Genomic DNA, 13,715 nt, shown 5'->3' on the forward strand with positions numbered 1-13,715 from the left:
GAGCGTCGGCCTGGCGCGCGGGGGAACCGGGTTCGATTCCCGGCCAGGGCACATAGGAGAAGCGCCCATTTGCTTCTCCACCCCCCCCCCCTTCCTTCCTCTCTGTCTCTCTTCCCCTCCCGCAGCCGAGGCTCCAAAGATGGCCCGGGCGCTGGGGATGGCTCCTTGGCCTCTGCCCCAGGCGCTAGAGTGGCTCTGGTAGCGGCAAAGCGACGCCCCGGAGGGGCAGAGCATCGCCCCCTGGTGGGCAGAGCGTCGCCCCTGGTGGGCGTGCCGGGTGGATCCCGGTCGGGCACATGCGGGAGTCTGTCTGACTGTCTCTCCCTGTTTCCAGCTTCAGGAAAAAAAAAAAAAAAAGGACAGCCAAGGTACCTACTACAATGGAGCTTATTATAGTGGAGTACAATTTCAAGTAAAGATAAGTACGTTAGGGTTTTTTAAAAAAAAAAAAAAATACTAGAGAGACGAGGGAGAGAGAGGAGAGAGAGAAAAGTGGGGGAGGGAGGAGAGGCAAACATCAACTGGCAGTTGCTTCTTGCAAACGCCGATTTCGAACCCAAACTTGCAACCCTGCATTCCAGGTCACTGCTCCCTCCACTGCGCCAGCACCCGTGGGGCAGAGGTAGTACTTTAAAGCAGTGTTTTCAACAGTTGGTCGGCAGACCTGTGCGGCTCCACCAGAAATTTCGTGCTGGTGGGTGGGACGTGGGATCGTTAATCTTTGTGCATCAGGTGGTTAACTGTTTCACGGACTCACACGAGATCTAGAGCAAACCATGACCGCTCCGCGGATTGACAGTTGGAAAACACTGCTTTAAAGAAAATCTGGTGCTTATGGCAGAAAACTCCTTGGAGTGGTGTGGCTTCTCCAGATAGGTGGTCAGGGAAATCTGAGGACACGTGACACCCGCTCGAGGCACGCGGAAGAGCCAGCCTGTGGAGCTCCCACAGGAGGCTGTCAGCTAGTCACATGTGAACAAAACTGGCTACGTACACCTAAACCTAAGTGTGGAAGGAGAGCCAGATCCTCCACCTCCACCAAAGGGGCCTTAATCCCCGGACAGGCTGGAAGATGGGCGTTCCAATCTTCCCGGCGAACAACCAGCCCCTTCCCATAGACTCCTGAGGGACGGGAGAACCAGAAAAGGGAAAATTCCTTCGCTGGGCACAGGCGCAGTAGGACCCAAAATGGCGCCCAGAAAGGGGCGGAGTCTGACGGGGAAAATATGGGGAAGAGATCGGAGAGGATAAGGGACACGGAGCCCCCCAGATCCAGAAAAGGGACTGGGTGGGGAGGGCCCAGCACACGCCAGCCAGGAGCCAGGAAAGAGATTGGTTGGTTTGAAAGAAAGCTTCCTCTTGCCAAGCCCAAGGAATTACGGAAAGCTGGACAAGGGCCCGCGGTTGGCGCTGCGCGCTTTCTTGCCGCGGGCCAGGGTGCGGCCCAAGCATAGCGCCAGCTGTGGCCGGACAGGGGACATAGGCTCGGCTAGACCACTAGAGCCTCAGATGCCAACACCGGCAAATGGCACAGCATCTCTGGGAACTGGTCCTCCTACGCTTGAGGCCCCCGAAACTACACTTTTCCCGCAGTGGGCCAGAGCTCAGACACCTCGTCATGGAGAAAACATGGGGGGTGGGGCGCGTTGTTCTTGCTCCGATAAACCTTACCACAACTGCTCACATCCTCCTATGTGTGGGTCCCCGAAATGCTCTCCTTGTGACTCTGTGGAAGAACCCTATTTACACCAAAAAGAGTTACAGGGACAGATTTATCAGGAAAGGGATACAGTAAGTGCAAAGATCCTGAGGTAGCAGCCAGCTAGCCACTGTGGCTCCGGCCCATGTAGCTGTATGGACAAAGCTTAATGAAGAGAATGTAAAACAAAATAATAAAACTAAAAATACTAACTCTTAGTATAGTCCCAGAAGTTTATCACTCACATTTATTCCACTCAACAACTTTGAAGCATTTATCAGTGTATTTCCATTTTTTCACATGAGAAAACAGGCTTAAAAGACACTTTGCCTAAGTACACAGCTAGTACATGAAAAGGCCAGAATTTGTACCCAGATTTTCCACTTCACAGTGATAACTATCCTATAACAGTTTCAAACTTGAACCACATTCAAATAATACAAACTGTAAGTCTAATACCATAAATTTTATAGGATCCATAGCAAGTTTTCAACTATAGAAAAACACAAAGCAAGCCCAGAGTGAATTCCAACTAACTTCTCAGTGTTCCAGCTGATAGGCAACAACCAATAACCAATCAATCTCTGCTTTTTACTTTGTCCAGCATGTGCAACTGACAAAAAAAGTTCAGGTTTGATACTAATATACTGTAAAACCCTGTCAAACCAACACTAGTCATTTTTGGGTAGAGGAAGTGGGGTTCAAAGACACATCTTGTTGAGGTACAACAGAAAGATCAAATGCCAGACAATACGAAGGAAGATCAACAAGGCGTCAGAAGGTACTCACTTGCTGCTGCCCAGGCACCACGAATATCGCAAGCCCATCCTACTTGGGTCCAGGCTTTATACTGCCGCTTTAAGAGTGGAGAACAAAGGCCAGGTGGCCCTGCCCAAAGGCGTGTTTTGCTGAGTGTTCTTCTTACAGGAAGTGCAGCACCTAGTTCCTTATATGAGGGCCCAATATCATCCACGAAACCACATCATTGTAACAGTGCCAAACTTCACGGAATCCGAAAAACGCAACTACAACTTCTTTACAGCGGTCCAGGGGAGGCTAAATGGTGAGGTCAGGGCGGTGGTGAGGTCCCCGATCCACCTCAAAATGAACAGGAGGCTACTCAACTATCAGGAGTTTGTAGCAACCTCATTGCTAGACTAGTTATGCATTTATGGACATGCAAATTCACTAAAAATTTTAGCACAGATGTTCTTAGTCTCTTCCCTTTTTTGGGAGGGTTATGAGGGGGGCAACCACTTACATTTCTTTGAAGCTCAATTTCCTCATCTGTGAAATGGGAATACCAGGTTTACTGGGAGATTAAATGAACACAAGTGAAAGTGCTGGCAAAGCACTGGCCCTCCAAAGTGCTCGACAAATTGTTACTATATGGTATACTATTGGACTGGTATAGTTCTTCTAATGAACAAAAGGAGTTTCTCAGTATGAGACAAAAAAAGAAAGCCTGACCTGTGGTGGCGCAGTGTATAAAGTGTCAACCTAGAATGCTGAGGTCACGGGTTCAAGTTCCTGGGCTTGTCCAGTCAAGCACACACAAGAAGCGACTAGTACAAGTTGATGCTTCCTGCTCCAGCCCCTCCCCCCCCCTCTGTCTTTGTCTCTCTCTCTCTCACTCAAAATCGAAGGATGGATTTAAAATATAAAAAAATCATACATAAAAAATTAATAAAATTGTTTTTAAAAAGCACAGTACCTTGCTTGTGGGGTAACTATCAGGCAACTACCCTTATATCACTACTATTTACTCCTAAAAAAATCTGAGAGGAAAATGGGGCTTTAATTTCCTAGTGCTTCAAGGGCTAGCGTTCCAGCTGTGGGGCGGGGCTGACCAGAAGACTGGACAGTGGTACAGACATGTCCTATTCACGTAAGGCTGAGTAATCACCTTATTTCCAATGACTCTTCATTTCTAGCTCTCCAAAGAAAGGATATGCTAAGTTTCTAATAACCTTACAAGCATATTCTCAGTTAATTGTTGATCTGAGGTCCATAATGTCGTTAAATAGAATAATTTTTTAAATTACATATATATAGATATATAGATAGACATCTTTCATTTACATCATATGTCTTTTAATAAAAAATTCTATTTGTAAATTATTCACATCTTTTTTTATTGATTTTATTGGGGTGACACTGGCTAACAAAAGCATACAGGTTTCAGGAGCCCAATTCTACAACACATCTCTGTATGTTCACACCTTAAAAGAAAAATTTAAAAGCAGAATGTCAACACCACTACCTGCAGATTTTACAAGGGGAAAATGGCCAAAACCATGTATAATAACTTTAATAAATAATTCTCAATCCAGAATTAAAGGTATAAAGAAATGGGTTAGAAAAAAAAAATAAGGTGCCGCAAATACCCTATAGAGCTATCCCTGGTGCGCCAGCAGGAAGCAAATACACTGTTTAAGGACTCAAGAGCAATGTAGAAGCTGGTGATGCTGAGAAGCTCTTGTTCTTCCACTATACAGTCAAACTTCTAAAACAGAACTATTGAATTTTAATACACATATAGGATTCATTACATTTTTAGTATTTCACATTTACTCTTAACATACACAACTTCATTCTAAGATGATAATATTCAGATTGGGTCACATACTGATTTGAGCCAAAATGTTTATTCAACATGTCTATTTTTTACCTTGCTTAAGAGTCATTTTTATTTCTATTAATAAATGCTGGTAAAATTTCAAGTCATTCTTCTGGTTTGTATACCTTTAAGGAAACTTCAAAATTGACCAAATAAAAATAATGTGTAATAAGCTACGAAGATCTGTGATTCTTTTGAGGGTCGAAAGTGCCAACTGATCCCTCATTTGCTCACAGGTAAATACAAAGTCCTACATTCCAAGTTCGCGTTTTCTCCCAGCAAGGTCTACAATGAAGTTAGAAGCATTTTCAAAGCCACATACTATTGCTATAGAGAATTTGTTGTCACGGGCTAAGCTGTGTAGTTTCACAACTCTTTGAAGAAAAACTGAGGCCTAAATGGTCACAGGCTGGGGCCATCTGCCTGCATAGAGCAAGGAGAGAAGAAATGGACAGATGGAAACACAAGACATATGGAATGACCTGTTATTCCAGCCCACTTCCAACTCCGATCCATGTTCTGAGAAAGTCCCAGGCAGTGTGAAAGCTCACAGGCTCAGAGGTTACAGCCTGGTTCCAGTTCCAGCTCCAGCTCCAGCTCCCTTACCTCCCTGGTGAAATGAGGATACAATGCCCTCCCCCAGCAGGGGTCGTCAAACTTTTTATAAAAACCGCCCACTTTTGCAGTGCTGGTCAACCTGGTCCCTACCGCCCACTAGTGGGCGGTCCAGCTTTCATGGTGGGCCAATCACAGCGCTGTTTGGTTGCACGGTAGGGACCAGGTTGACCAGCACTGCAAAAGTGGGCGGTTTTTAGAAAAAGTTTGAAGACCCCTGGTAGGGGGAGGATAAAATATACAAAAATTCACACAACATGCCTATCACAAATACAGTAAATGACAGCTAGTGTTACTGTTAACAGAAATACAAATATTATCCCCAGAAACTTCATTTTGTAATTTTCCAGCATGTTGCTAGGTGGGGAAATCCTAAAATTACTACTTGAATGACTTAAATATGAAAAAGAAAAACTATGAAATGTCCTAATTCTTAAAAATGCTTGAGTGGTCAATTCACAAAAAAATGAAGAAAAAAGTTACTGCAAACCAGGTCGATGAATTGTCATAATCAAATTAGTTTGGTTAAAAGACTGACAATGTCACCAAACATGTCACCAAAATGCCTTTCCCCCTTTTTCTAGTTTCCACTCACTTCTACCACCTTAGTTTTACCAAAACAAAGACCCGATCACACAGCAGAAAAGGAGAACAAGAGGATGAACGGGTGGCTGAACAGATGATGGACAGATGGATGGATAGATGGACAGACAGGGCTTAGGCCAGATGAACGTAAAGTTTAAAAAAAAAAAAAAAGTCCTGCCTATTATTTTGAAGGTAAGTTTGTACATATACTTCATTTTTTCCCCCTTCCAACCAAAAGCAAAGGCTCCAAATTGTTTTGTACCAAATGGGCTACTGACGACCCACTTGTCAAGAACTTGCAGAGCACCCTGAAAGGGCAATCACTATGTTAACAGAACATCTTGCTCACCAGCATGTGGCTCCACTGTGAAATATGTACACTCTATCCTCTGATCCCGAACCCAGGTTTTAAGTGCAAATGTGGCAAAAGAAGGACGTGAGAACTTATAGACACAAAGTCCCTGAAAGGGACCGGCATCACCCAGTACAATAACCGTGAATGACAGCCGAGTGTCTGCCAGGCTGGGTCTGTGCTCTGCATATACGCATGCATCATCTCAACTGCATCTAAGAGGCTGAGCCTGGTTCTGTTACTTACTCTGTAGCCTCATGACTTTGGGCAACTCACTTCACCTCTCTGGCATCAGTTCCCTCAGTTACAAAACATGGATAATATCCATCCCATGCACTCGTGAGGCTGTCGTGAGGATGAAATGTAAAAAGACAACCTAAGTATAACCAACAATACTTCCAAACCCACATTATGGGTAACAGAAATATCAACTTATGGTACTGAGAACCTTGTCTTACTCAAGAAAGTAGAGGCCAGGCCTAAAAGAATGTATACGCCCTTTCCTAACTAAAGGCTAGTCACCCTGTACCCCGTGGCCTCTTCCTGAGTCTCTCTCTCTCACATCTTTGTAGAGCAGGGGTCCCCAAACTTTTTACACAGGGGGCCAGTTCACTGTCCCTCAGACCGTTGGAGGGCCGGACTATAAAAAAAACCTATGAACAAATTCCTATGCACACTGCACATATCTTATTTTAAAGTAAAAAAACAAAACGGGAACAAATACAATATTTAAAATAAAGAACAAGTAAATTTAAATCAATAAACTGACCAATATTTCAATGGGAACTATGCTCCTCTCACTGACCACCAATGGAAGAGGTGCCCTTCTAGAAGTGCGGTGGGGGCCGGGTAAATGGCCTCAGGGGGCCGCATGTGGCCCGCGGGCCGTAGTTTGGGGACCCCTGTTGTAGAGGGAAGAATACAGGCACCAGCATTCCAGATGTGCATGTAACGGCAGCTCTACACTTGTCCGGAATGAGCTAGTTACTTTAGTTCTCTGAGCCTCTGTATGTCATCAGTACAACACAGATAATGCCTATTTCAGAAAGGTTGTCACAAGGGTGAAATGAAATATATCTATAACGTACCAACAATGCATTGCAGGCATTCTATAAAGATTTGTTGAACTGAAACTGAAAATGAAATAATTAAGAGGACAAAATTTTTTGCACTCATTCTTTGAGCAAATGAAATATTTCACTTATGTCAATACTCTACAGTTAAAGTCTTCTAAAAAAATAATTTTGGCCCTGGCCGGTTGGCTCAGCAATAGATTGCCGGCCAGGCATGTGGAAGTCCCAGGTTCAATTCCCCATCAGGGCACATAGGAGAAGCAACCATCTGTTTCTCCCCCACTATCCCCCTCTCTATCTCGCTCTCTTCACCTCCCGCAGCCATGGCTTGAATGGTTTGAGCAAGTTGGCCCTGGACACTGAGGATGGCTTAATGGCCTCGCCTTAGGTGTTAACATAGCTCAGTTGCCAAGCAACAGAGCAGCAGCCTCAGATGGGCAGAGTATCACTCTGTAGGGGGATTGCTGGGTGGATCCCAGTCCAGCGCATGTGGGAGTCTATCTCTCTGCCTCCGCCTCTCACTTAACCCTTCGAGAGGTGAGTTTATTTTTATTTCATGCTCGCTAGCCCCGGGGAGTGAGGTTTTTTTTTCAAAAAATAAAATTAGTTACAGTTACAGTTTTATTAACTTAAAATCATGTTTGTTTGATAAACAACTTAAGGAAACAAGAAGAACATATATTTGCCTTTTTTTAATGTTGCCTTACACATTTTTAAAATAAAAATTTTTGTTATCTCATGCAATTCTCGCATACCTCCAGCTCAAAGTTAAAGACATACATGTGGAGGCATGAGGATGTACATGAACATTTGTACTACTTAAAGGGTTAATTAAAAAGAAAAGAAAGAAAAATACCTTCTGTAAGGCTGACGGCATTGTAAATGATCCCTTAATGATCTTAACAATCTAGCATTCCCTGTGCCATCAGCCCAGAGGCATCGACATCACAGCATGTGTCAGAGAGCCAAGCTAACTTTATTTATAAGTGTTTTATCTATTACACTTGGGAATAATTTCAAACTCTTAGCAAGTAGGGACATCCAAATGATGCCTAAAAATGCTTCAAGATTTTGGGGAAAAAACTCCTTAATGAGCGAAAAAAATGATACAGGCCTAAAAAGACAGGAAAATTAAGTCAAGGGCAACAAAAGAGGACATTTTTGACAGTTACTGCTATACCCTCTCCAAGTATTCTTTCATTTATTTATCAAAGCAGCCCGCTCTTTATACCTGAAATTCCAGCAATGTCTACCAATGTCACAGAGAGACTGAAGGATTTAGTCAAGTCACCCCCTTACCTCTTTTAAATCGCTACTTCCGACTCAGGGCACTTTTTCTAGGTTACAGAACAGGAAGCCAGAGGAAGAGTCAGAAGAATCCACGTTCAGGGCTAGACCCGCAGCACCGTGCTCACACTCTCCTCCTGCAGGCCTCCGTTCGGAGAGTTCTGAGGCTGGCTTTCCCTTAACTTACTTCCCTTCCAAGGGAGATGAGTAGTTTTCCCACATGTAACAGAGGTGGTACTATGAAGCAAGCCAAAACCTCTTCTCCAAGAACAAACACTCTAGTTTCCCTAAAGCTGTGCTGCAATAAGTCTTGTGACACCCTCAACAAGCATATAATGAAGCTGTTGTAATCACTTCATTTCCCCATTTGGATGGCGATCCCTAACCAACTCTGCTTCCCAACGAAAACTCGGAGCTATGCGATCACAGTTGAAGGAACTGCATTTGAACCTCATAATAGTTAATACTAAGTCAATTGTTTCAACTTCTGGAACAAGGCCTGTCTTCCTAGGGCCACGAGGCCCACAGCAAAGGGAACCCAATGCCTGACCAGATGGGAAGTATGAAGGAACGGAGCCTATCGCTCCCTGGAATACTGTCACAGGAGGGCTCAGGTGTCCGGAGCTCATCTAAGAGAAAGCCCCTCCCTCCTCCCGTCACAGTATCTGCAGCACCCAAGAGAAAGCTTTCTGCAAATAACCTTCTGTCTGGCTCGGCTGGGAAAGTTATAAGCTGGCAGGTAAAACAAAAACAAACAAAACAAAACATCTGTTTATTTAACAGTAAGTAGCGTTACATTCTGAGGTCTCTTCTTGGCCTCTGCAGACTACCCCACACTCACAGCTAAATATGGTAAACTAGTGACTGCAACTAAATTAAGTCTAACATGAGCAAAACATCTGAGAATATGGGAATAATGACTTCATTTACGAGGGTCCCTCAATTGCTAAATAACATAGATCCAAGCAGGTTTATTCTTCAGGTTATGTAGCAGAAAGATGACAATAATCATAAAACAATAGTATAGTAAATAGGAAAAGCTATACTTGAAATTTCTGCCTTTTATAAAGATTCCAGTGAAAAATGCTGCCTGCTATAATGCATTTACTTCTCTATTTACACAAGAAAAAAGAATTCTTCAAATGTTTTGACTAGCAAACTTCCTTCAGAAGACTCTAAAGAACCAGACTGCACAACAGCTGAACCAGGGACGCAGACAGGACTTCCTGCTGCACGCTCAGGACACTCACTGGCTTTTTACTGCTACTCACGTGAAAAGACCAGTGCTCTTGATTTTATTCACAGAAATGACATTCAAACCAAACCTCAGTAGTTCAGTATATTTTCTGCATGCAATTATTATATTAAATGAAGTATTCATTTCAAATTAACTCTTTCAAGACTTGAAGACATACCAGAAAAAATGAAGGGCACAGGGAAACTGTTTGCTCTTGTGCTCAATGGGGAAAAACGTGACACGTGGTAAAGAAATGCTCCCCCATAGATAGGATGTACTCTGAGTTCTCAGTGACAGGAAGAGGAGAGAAGCAGAAGACAGAGAAATCGGTGATGGGACTTACGTGGGTCACTCTCAGTGAGATAGGAGCAGGAGCAGGCTTACCAGCAGAAGGCAGAGCACAGAGTTGAGGTTTCAATTAGTGGCAAACACACCCAGAGATGCCAAGTGGGTGGCGCCGCCATGAATCAAGGAGGGGCTTCAGGGGAGAGGCGGGGCCCTGGGAGAAGGAGCACTTACTCGGTCAGAAGCTGATGCAGCTTGTGGTAACCCCGGTCCAGGGCCAGGCTCACAGGCGTTGCTCCTTCCTGGTTGTGGACGCTGAGAGCCCCGCGGCCACCTGGCTTCTGCAGCAGGAACCACGTCAGCCTCAGCAGGCCCAGCCGCACAGCAAAGTGCATCAGTGTCTCCCGGGGGCCGCCAGCTGCAGGCGGGGAGAAAATAAAAATCAGCAAGAGGAGAATGTGAAAGCAAAAAGCAAACGGACAGAAAGTCAAGTTAGATAAACACCACTGCCTCTGAGTACCTAAGATCCTAAAATGAAAGCCACAACATATGACATGAACAATTTTATTGTGGCCGAGGAAAAGCAGCTCTCAAGTAAAAACAAAATAAAGCTAGAGAAAAGGATAAGAAGCAAAATGTCTAAAAGGAGGAAGTCCCACAAGAGAATCGAGCTATGTCTATATTCTGACTTAATGCATTTGTTCAACAAATTGTCACAGGCGGATTCATAAGGGTGACTTCCACATATGTGCTCATAAAAAAAAAAAAAAGTAGATGTAGCCTCACAACAGGGGGTGCAAAGGAAAGAGTGTTGGGGCTTAGGGCTCAAATGGGTCATAATCATAAAAGGGTATAATTAATTAAAAAGAAATAATAATAACACCCAGACAGGAGTTGGCTAGTTCAACACTAAAAACAGGTTCTGCTTGTTAAGTACACACAAGTCTTTTTAGTCCCCCGTATTAAGGGCAAATCAAATTGCTGGCACCACCAACTCTTTTGTTTGTTTGCTTAACGAAAGAAAGAAGGGCATCTCCGGGCATAATGGGAAAGACTACGCTATAATATACTTAATAACTGCAGAAAGAAAAGCATGTGGTTGGGCTGATGTCACTTGCAGTGGAGGTTCCCATAAGCAGTCACTCTGAATGTGGCGAAGAATAAGGCTCTGGAGTCAGACAAACCTGGGTTGGGATGTGGCATGTACCAGCTGCAGGACCGGGCAGAGCCCATTTACCTCTGCGGGCTTCACTGTCTTTTTTTTTTTTTTTTTTTAATTTTATTTTATTTATTCATTTTAGAGAGGAGAGGGAGAGGGAGAGACAGAGAGGGAGAGAGAGAGAGAGAGAGAGAGAGAGAGAGAGAGAGAGAGGAGAGACAGAGAGAAGGGGAGGAGGAGCTGGAAGCATCAACTCCCATATGTGCCTTGACCAGGCAAGCCCAGGGTTTCGAACCAGCGACCTCAGCATTTCCAGGTCGACGCTTTATCCACTGCGCCACCACAGGTCAGGCCGGGCTTCACTTTCTTATCCCCAGAGTGGGCGGCAGTAACAAACAGGCAGGGGTGGGTGAAATGGTACTCTGATGGCTGGCTATGGCAGGAACTCATTAATGCCAGGCACCTGCTCTTCCCCTGCTCTCTTCTCTGTTCTTCTGGGCTTCCAATTACATTCCAGGTTCACTAGCGACACTCCCTCTCCCTCGGGCATGCTCTTGTGTCCCAGCAGAGATGGCAGGAACGAAAGCCACTGCAGGCTGGGCACTGCTCAGCTCCCGGAGGACCCCTCAGAGACTGGCACGTGAATGCCCTGCAGTTGCTGTCTATCACCTTAGCTAACACCTCTCCTACTCCACAGCCTCCCTCAGGTCCCAACTTCTTCACTGAGCCTTCTCAGACCGCCTGGATCCCGACGTTGACCCCTCACCCTGAAGTCCCTCACGCTTCTGTGTGGGAAGACCACAGTAAGAATAAACGCACCTTTGAACCTGTGGTTTACACTGAACCGTGCTGTCTTCTAATGTCACGTGTGTGTTGGGCCTTCTAATGTCACGTGTGTGTTGGTCTGGTCTTCCTGTTGCCTTGGAAGCAAAAGCTACCTTTCATACTTTTATTTTTCCTATAGAACTATAAACAGTGACTAATTCAGGATTTACAAGGTGCTTAGCAGACGCACATGGCTAGAAAGAAATCAATGCCCAGAAGAAACCATTGCATGAGTAGACACAAATTTTAATAATCAACACCTCAGAGCAGGGGACAAGGCCAGACAAAAGGAAAAGACCCTTCAGAGGCGATCAAATATCATCATCTGAGGTGTGCCTTAAGTTGTTCACAAGCACTGACATCCTCAACAAACACAGAAGGCTGTGCAATCTGTCTCAGACCGGTTAATCTTGGCCTTCCTACGTGACACCTCCCGAAAGCAGTTTTCTCTACCCCCCACCCCCTCGGATCCTGTGTTTGCTCTGAGTCAGCTCAGCACTTAAACGCGGAGTTCCAACAACCACACAGCTGCTCAGAGCTGGCACCCCCATGTCAGCACCTATACCTCCCCAGATAATCTCCGCCTCCGGTCCTTGGCAGCGGCTACCACACCTGCTGGGAGGTCGCCCCCTTTCTGCAAGCAACAGGTCACAAGAAAAGGAACACATGGTGAGGACCTGCTAAGTAGTGTGCATTAACTTTTTTCATTCTCACAATAGCCCTATGAGGTCTGCTTATCTCATTCTGCAGGTGAAGACAGTTTAATAACTTGACCACAACAAGAATCAAAAAGACTTGAAAATTCTTCTCTTGAGCCTAAAAACCATACACCCTTTCCATTACTCTATCCTGTCTCTATCTGTTTAAAAAAAAAAAAATCAAGTTAATGTTATGGTGTTTTGTTTTGTTTTTATAAATTTTTATTAATGTTGATGGGATGACATTAATAATTCAGGGTACATATATTCAAAGAAAACATGTCTAGGTTATCTTGTCATTAAATTATGTTGCATACCCCTCACCCAGAGTCAGATTGTCCTCCGTCACCCTCTATCTAGTTTTCTCTGTGCCCCTCCCCCTCCCCCTAACTCTCTCCCTCCCTCCCTCCTGTGTCCTCCCTCCCCCCATCCCTGGTAACCACCACTCTCTTGTCCATGTCTCTTATAGTCTCGTTTTTATGTTCCACCAATGTATGGAATCATGTAGTTCTTGTTTTTTTCTGATTTACTTATTTCACTCCATATAATGTTATCAAGATCCCACCATTTTGCTGTAAATAATCTGATGTCATCATTTCTTATGGCTGAGTAGTATTCCATAGTGTATATGTGCCACATCTTCTTTATCCAGTCTTCTATTGAAGGGTTTTTTTGGTTGTTTCCATGTCTTGGCCACTGTGAACAGTGCTGCAATGAACATGGGGCTACATGTGTCTTTACGTATCAATGATTCTGAGGTTTTGGGGTATATACCCAGTAGAGGGATTGCTGGGTCATAAGGTAGTTCTATTTGTAGTTTTTTGAGGAACCACCATACTTTCCTCCATAATGGTTGTACTACTTTACATTCCCACCAACAGTGTATGAGGGTTCCTTTTTCTCCATAGCCTCTCCAACATTTGCTATTACCCGTCTTGTTGATAATAGCTAATCTAACAGGGGTGAGGTGGTTTTCTCATTGTAGTTTTGATTTGCATTTCTCTAATAACTAATGAAGCTGAGCATCTTTTCATATATCTGTTGGCCATTTGTATTTCTTCCTGGGAGAAGTGTCTGTTCATGTCCTCTTCCCATTTTTTTATTGGATTGTTTGTTTGTTGTTGAATTTTATGAGTTCTTTATAAATTTTGGATATTAGGCCCTTATCTGAGCTGCTGTTTGAAAATATCAGTTCCCATTTAGTTGGCTGTCTGTTTATTTTGATATCAGTTTCTCTTGCTGAGCAAAAACTTCTTAGTCTGATGTAGTCCCATTCATTT

The 13,715-nt window shown here is 44.2% G+C and overlaps 1 protein-coding gene across 6 annotated transcripts in view; it reads right to left on the reverse strand.

Annotated features, from left to right (window-relative positions):
• Nucleotides 1–13,715, reverse strand: part of AKAP13 (A-kinase anchoring protein 13) — a 288,721-nt gene that overhangs the window by 137,460 nt on the left and 137,546 nt on the right. For 4 of the 6 annotated variants that reach the window (XM_066355280.1, XM_066355281.1, XM_066355279.1 and 1 more), the window contains exon 5: nt 9,988–10,171. In XM_066355280.1, the coding sequence (XP_066211377.1) occupies nt 9,988–10,171 (184 nt within the window). Of the gene's footprint in view, nt 1–8,243; nt 8,326–9,811; nt 9,830–9,987; nt 10,172–13,715 lie in introns of those variants that run through there. The other 2 variants (XM_066355283.1, XM_066355282.1) reach the window with 2 other exon arrangements.

Source organism: Saccopteryx leptura, chromosome 13 (assembly GCF_036850995.1).
Source record: "Saccopteryx leptura isolate mSacLep1 chromosome 13, mSacLep1_pri_phased_curated, whole genome shotgun sequence".
Taxonomy (NCBI): domain Eukaryota; kingdom Metazoa; phylum Chordata; class Mammalia; order Chiroptera; family Emballonuridae; genus Saccopteryx; species Saccopteryx leptura.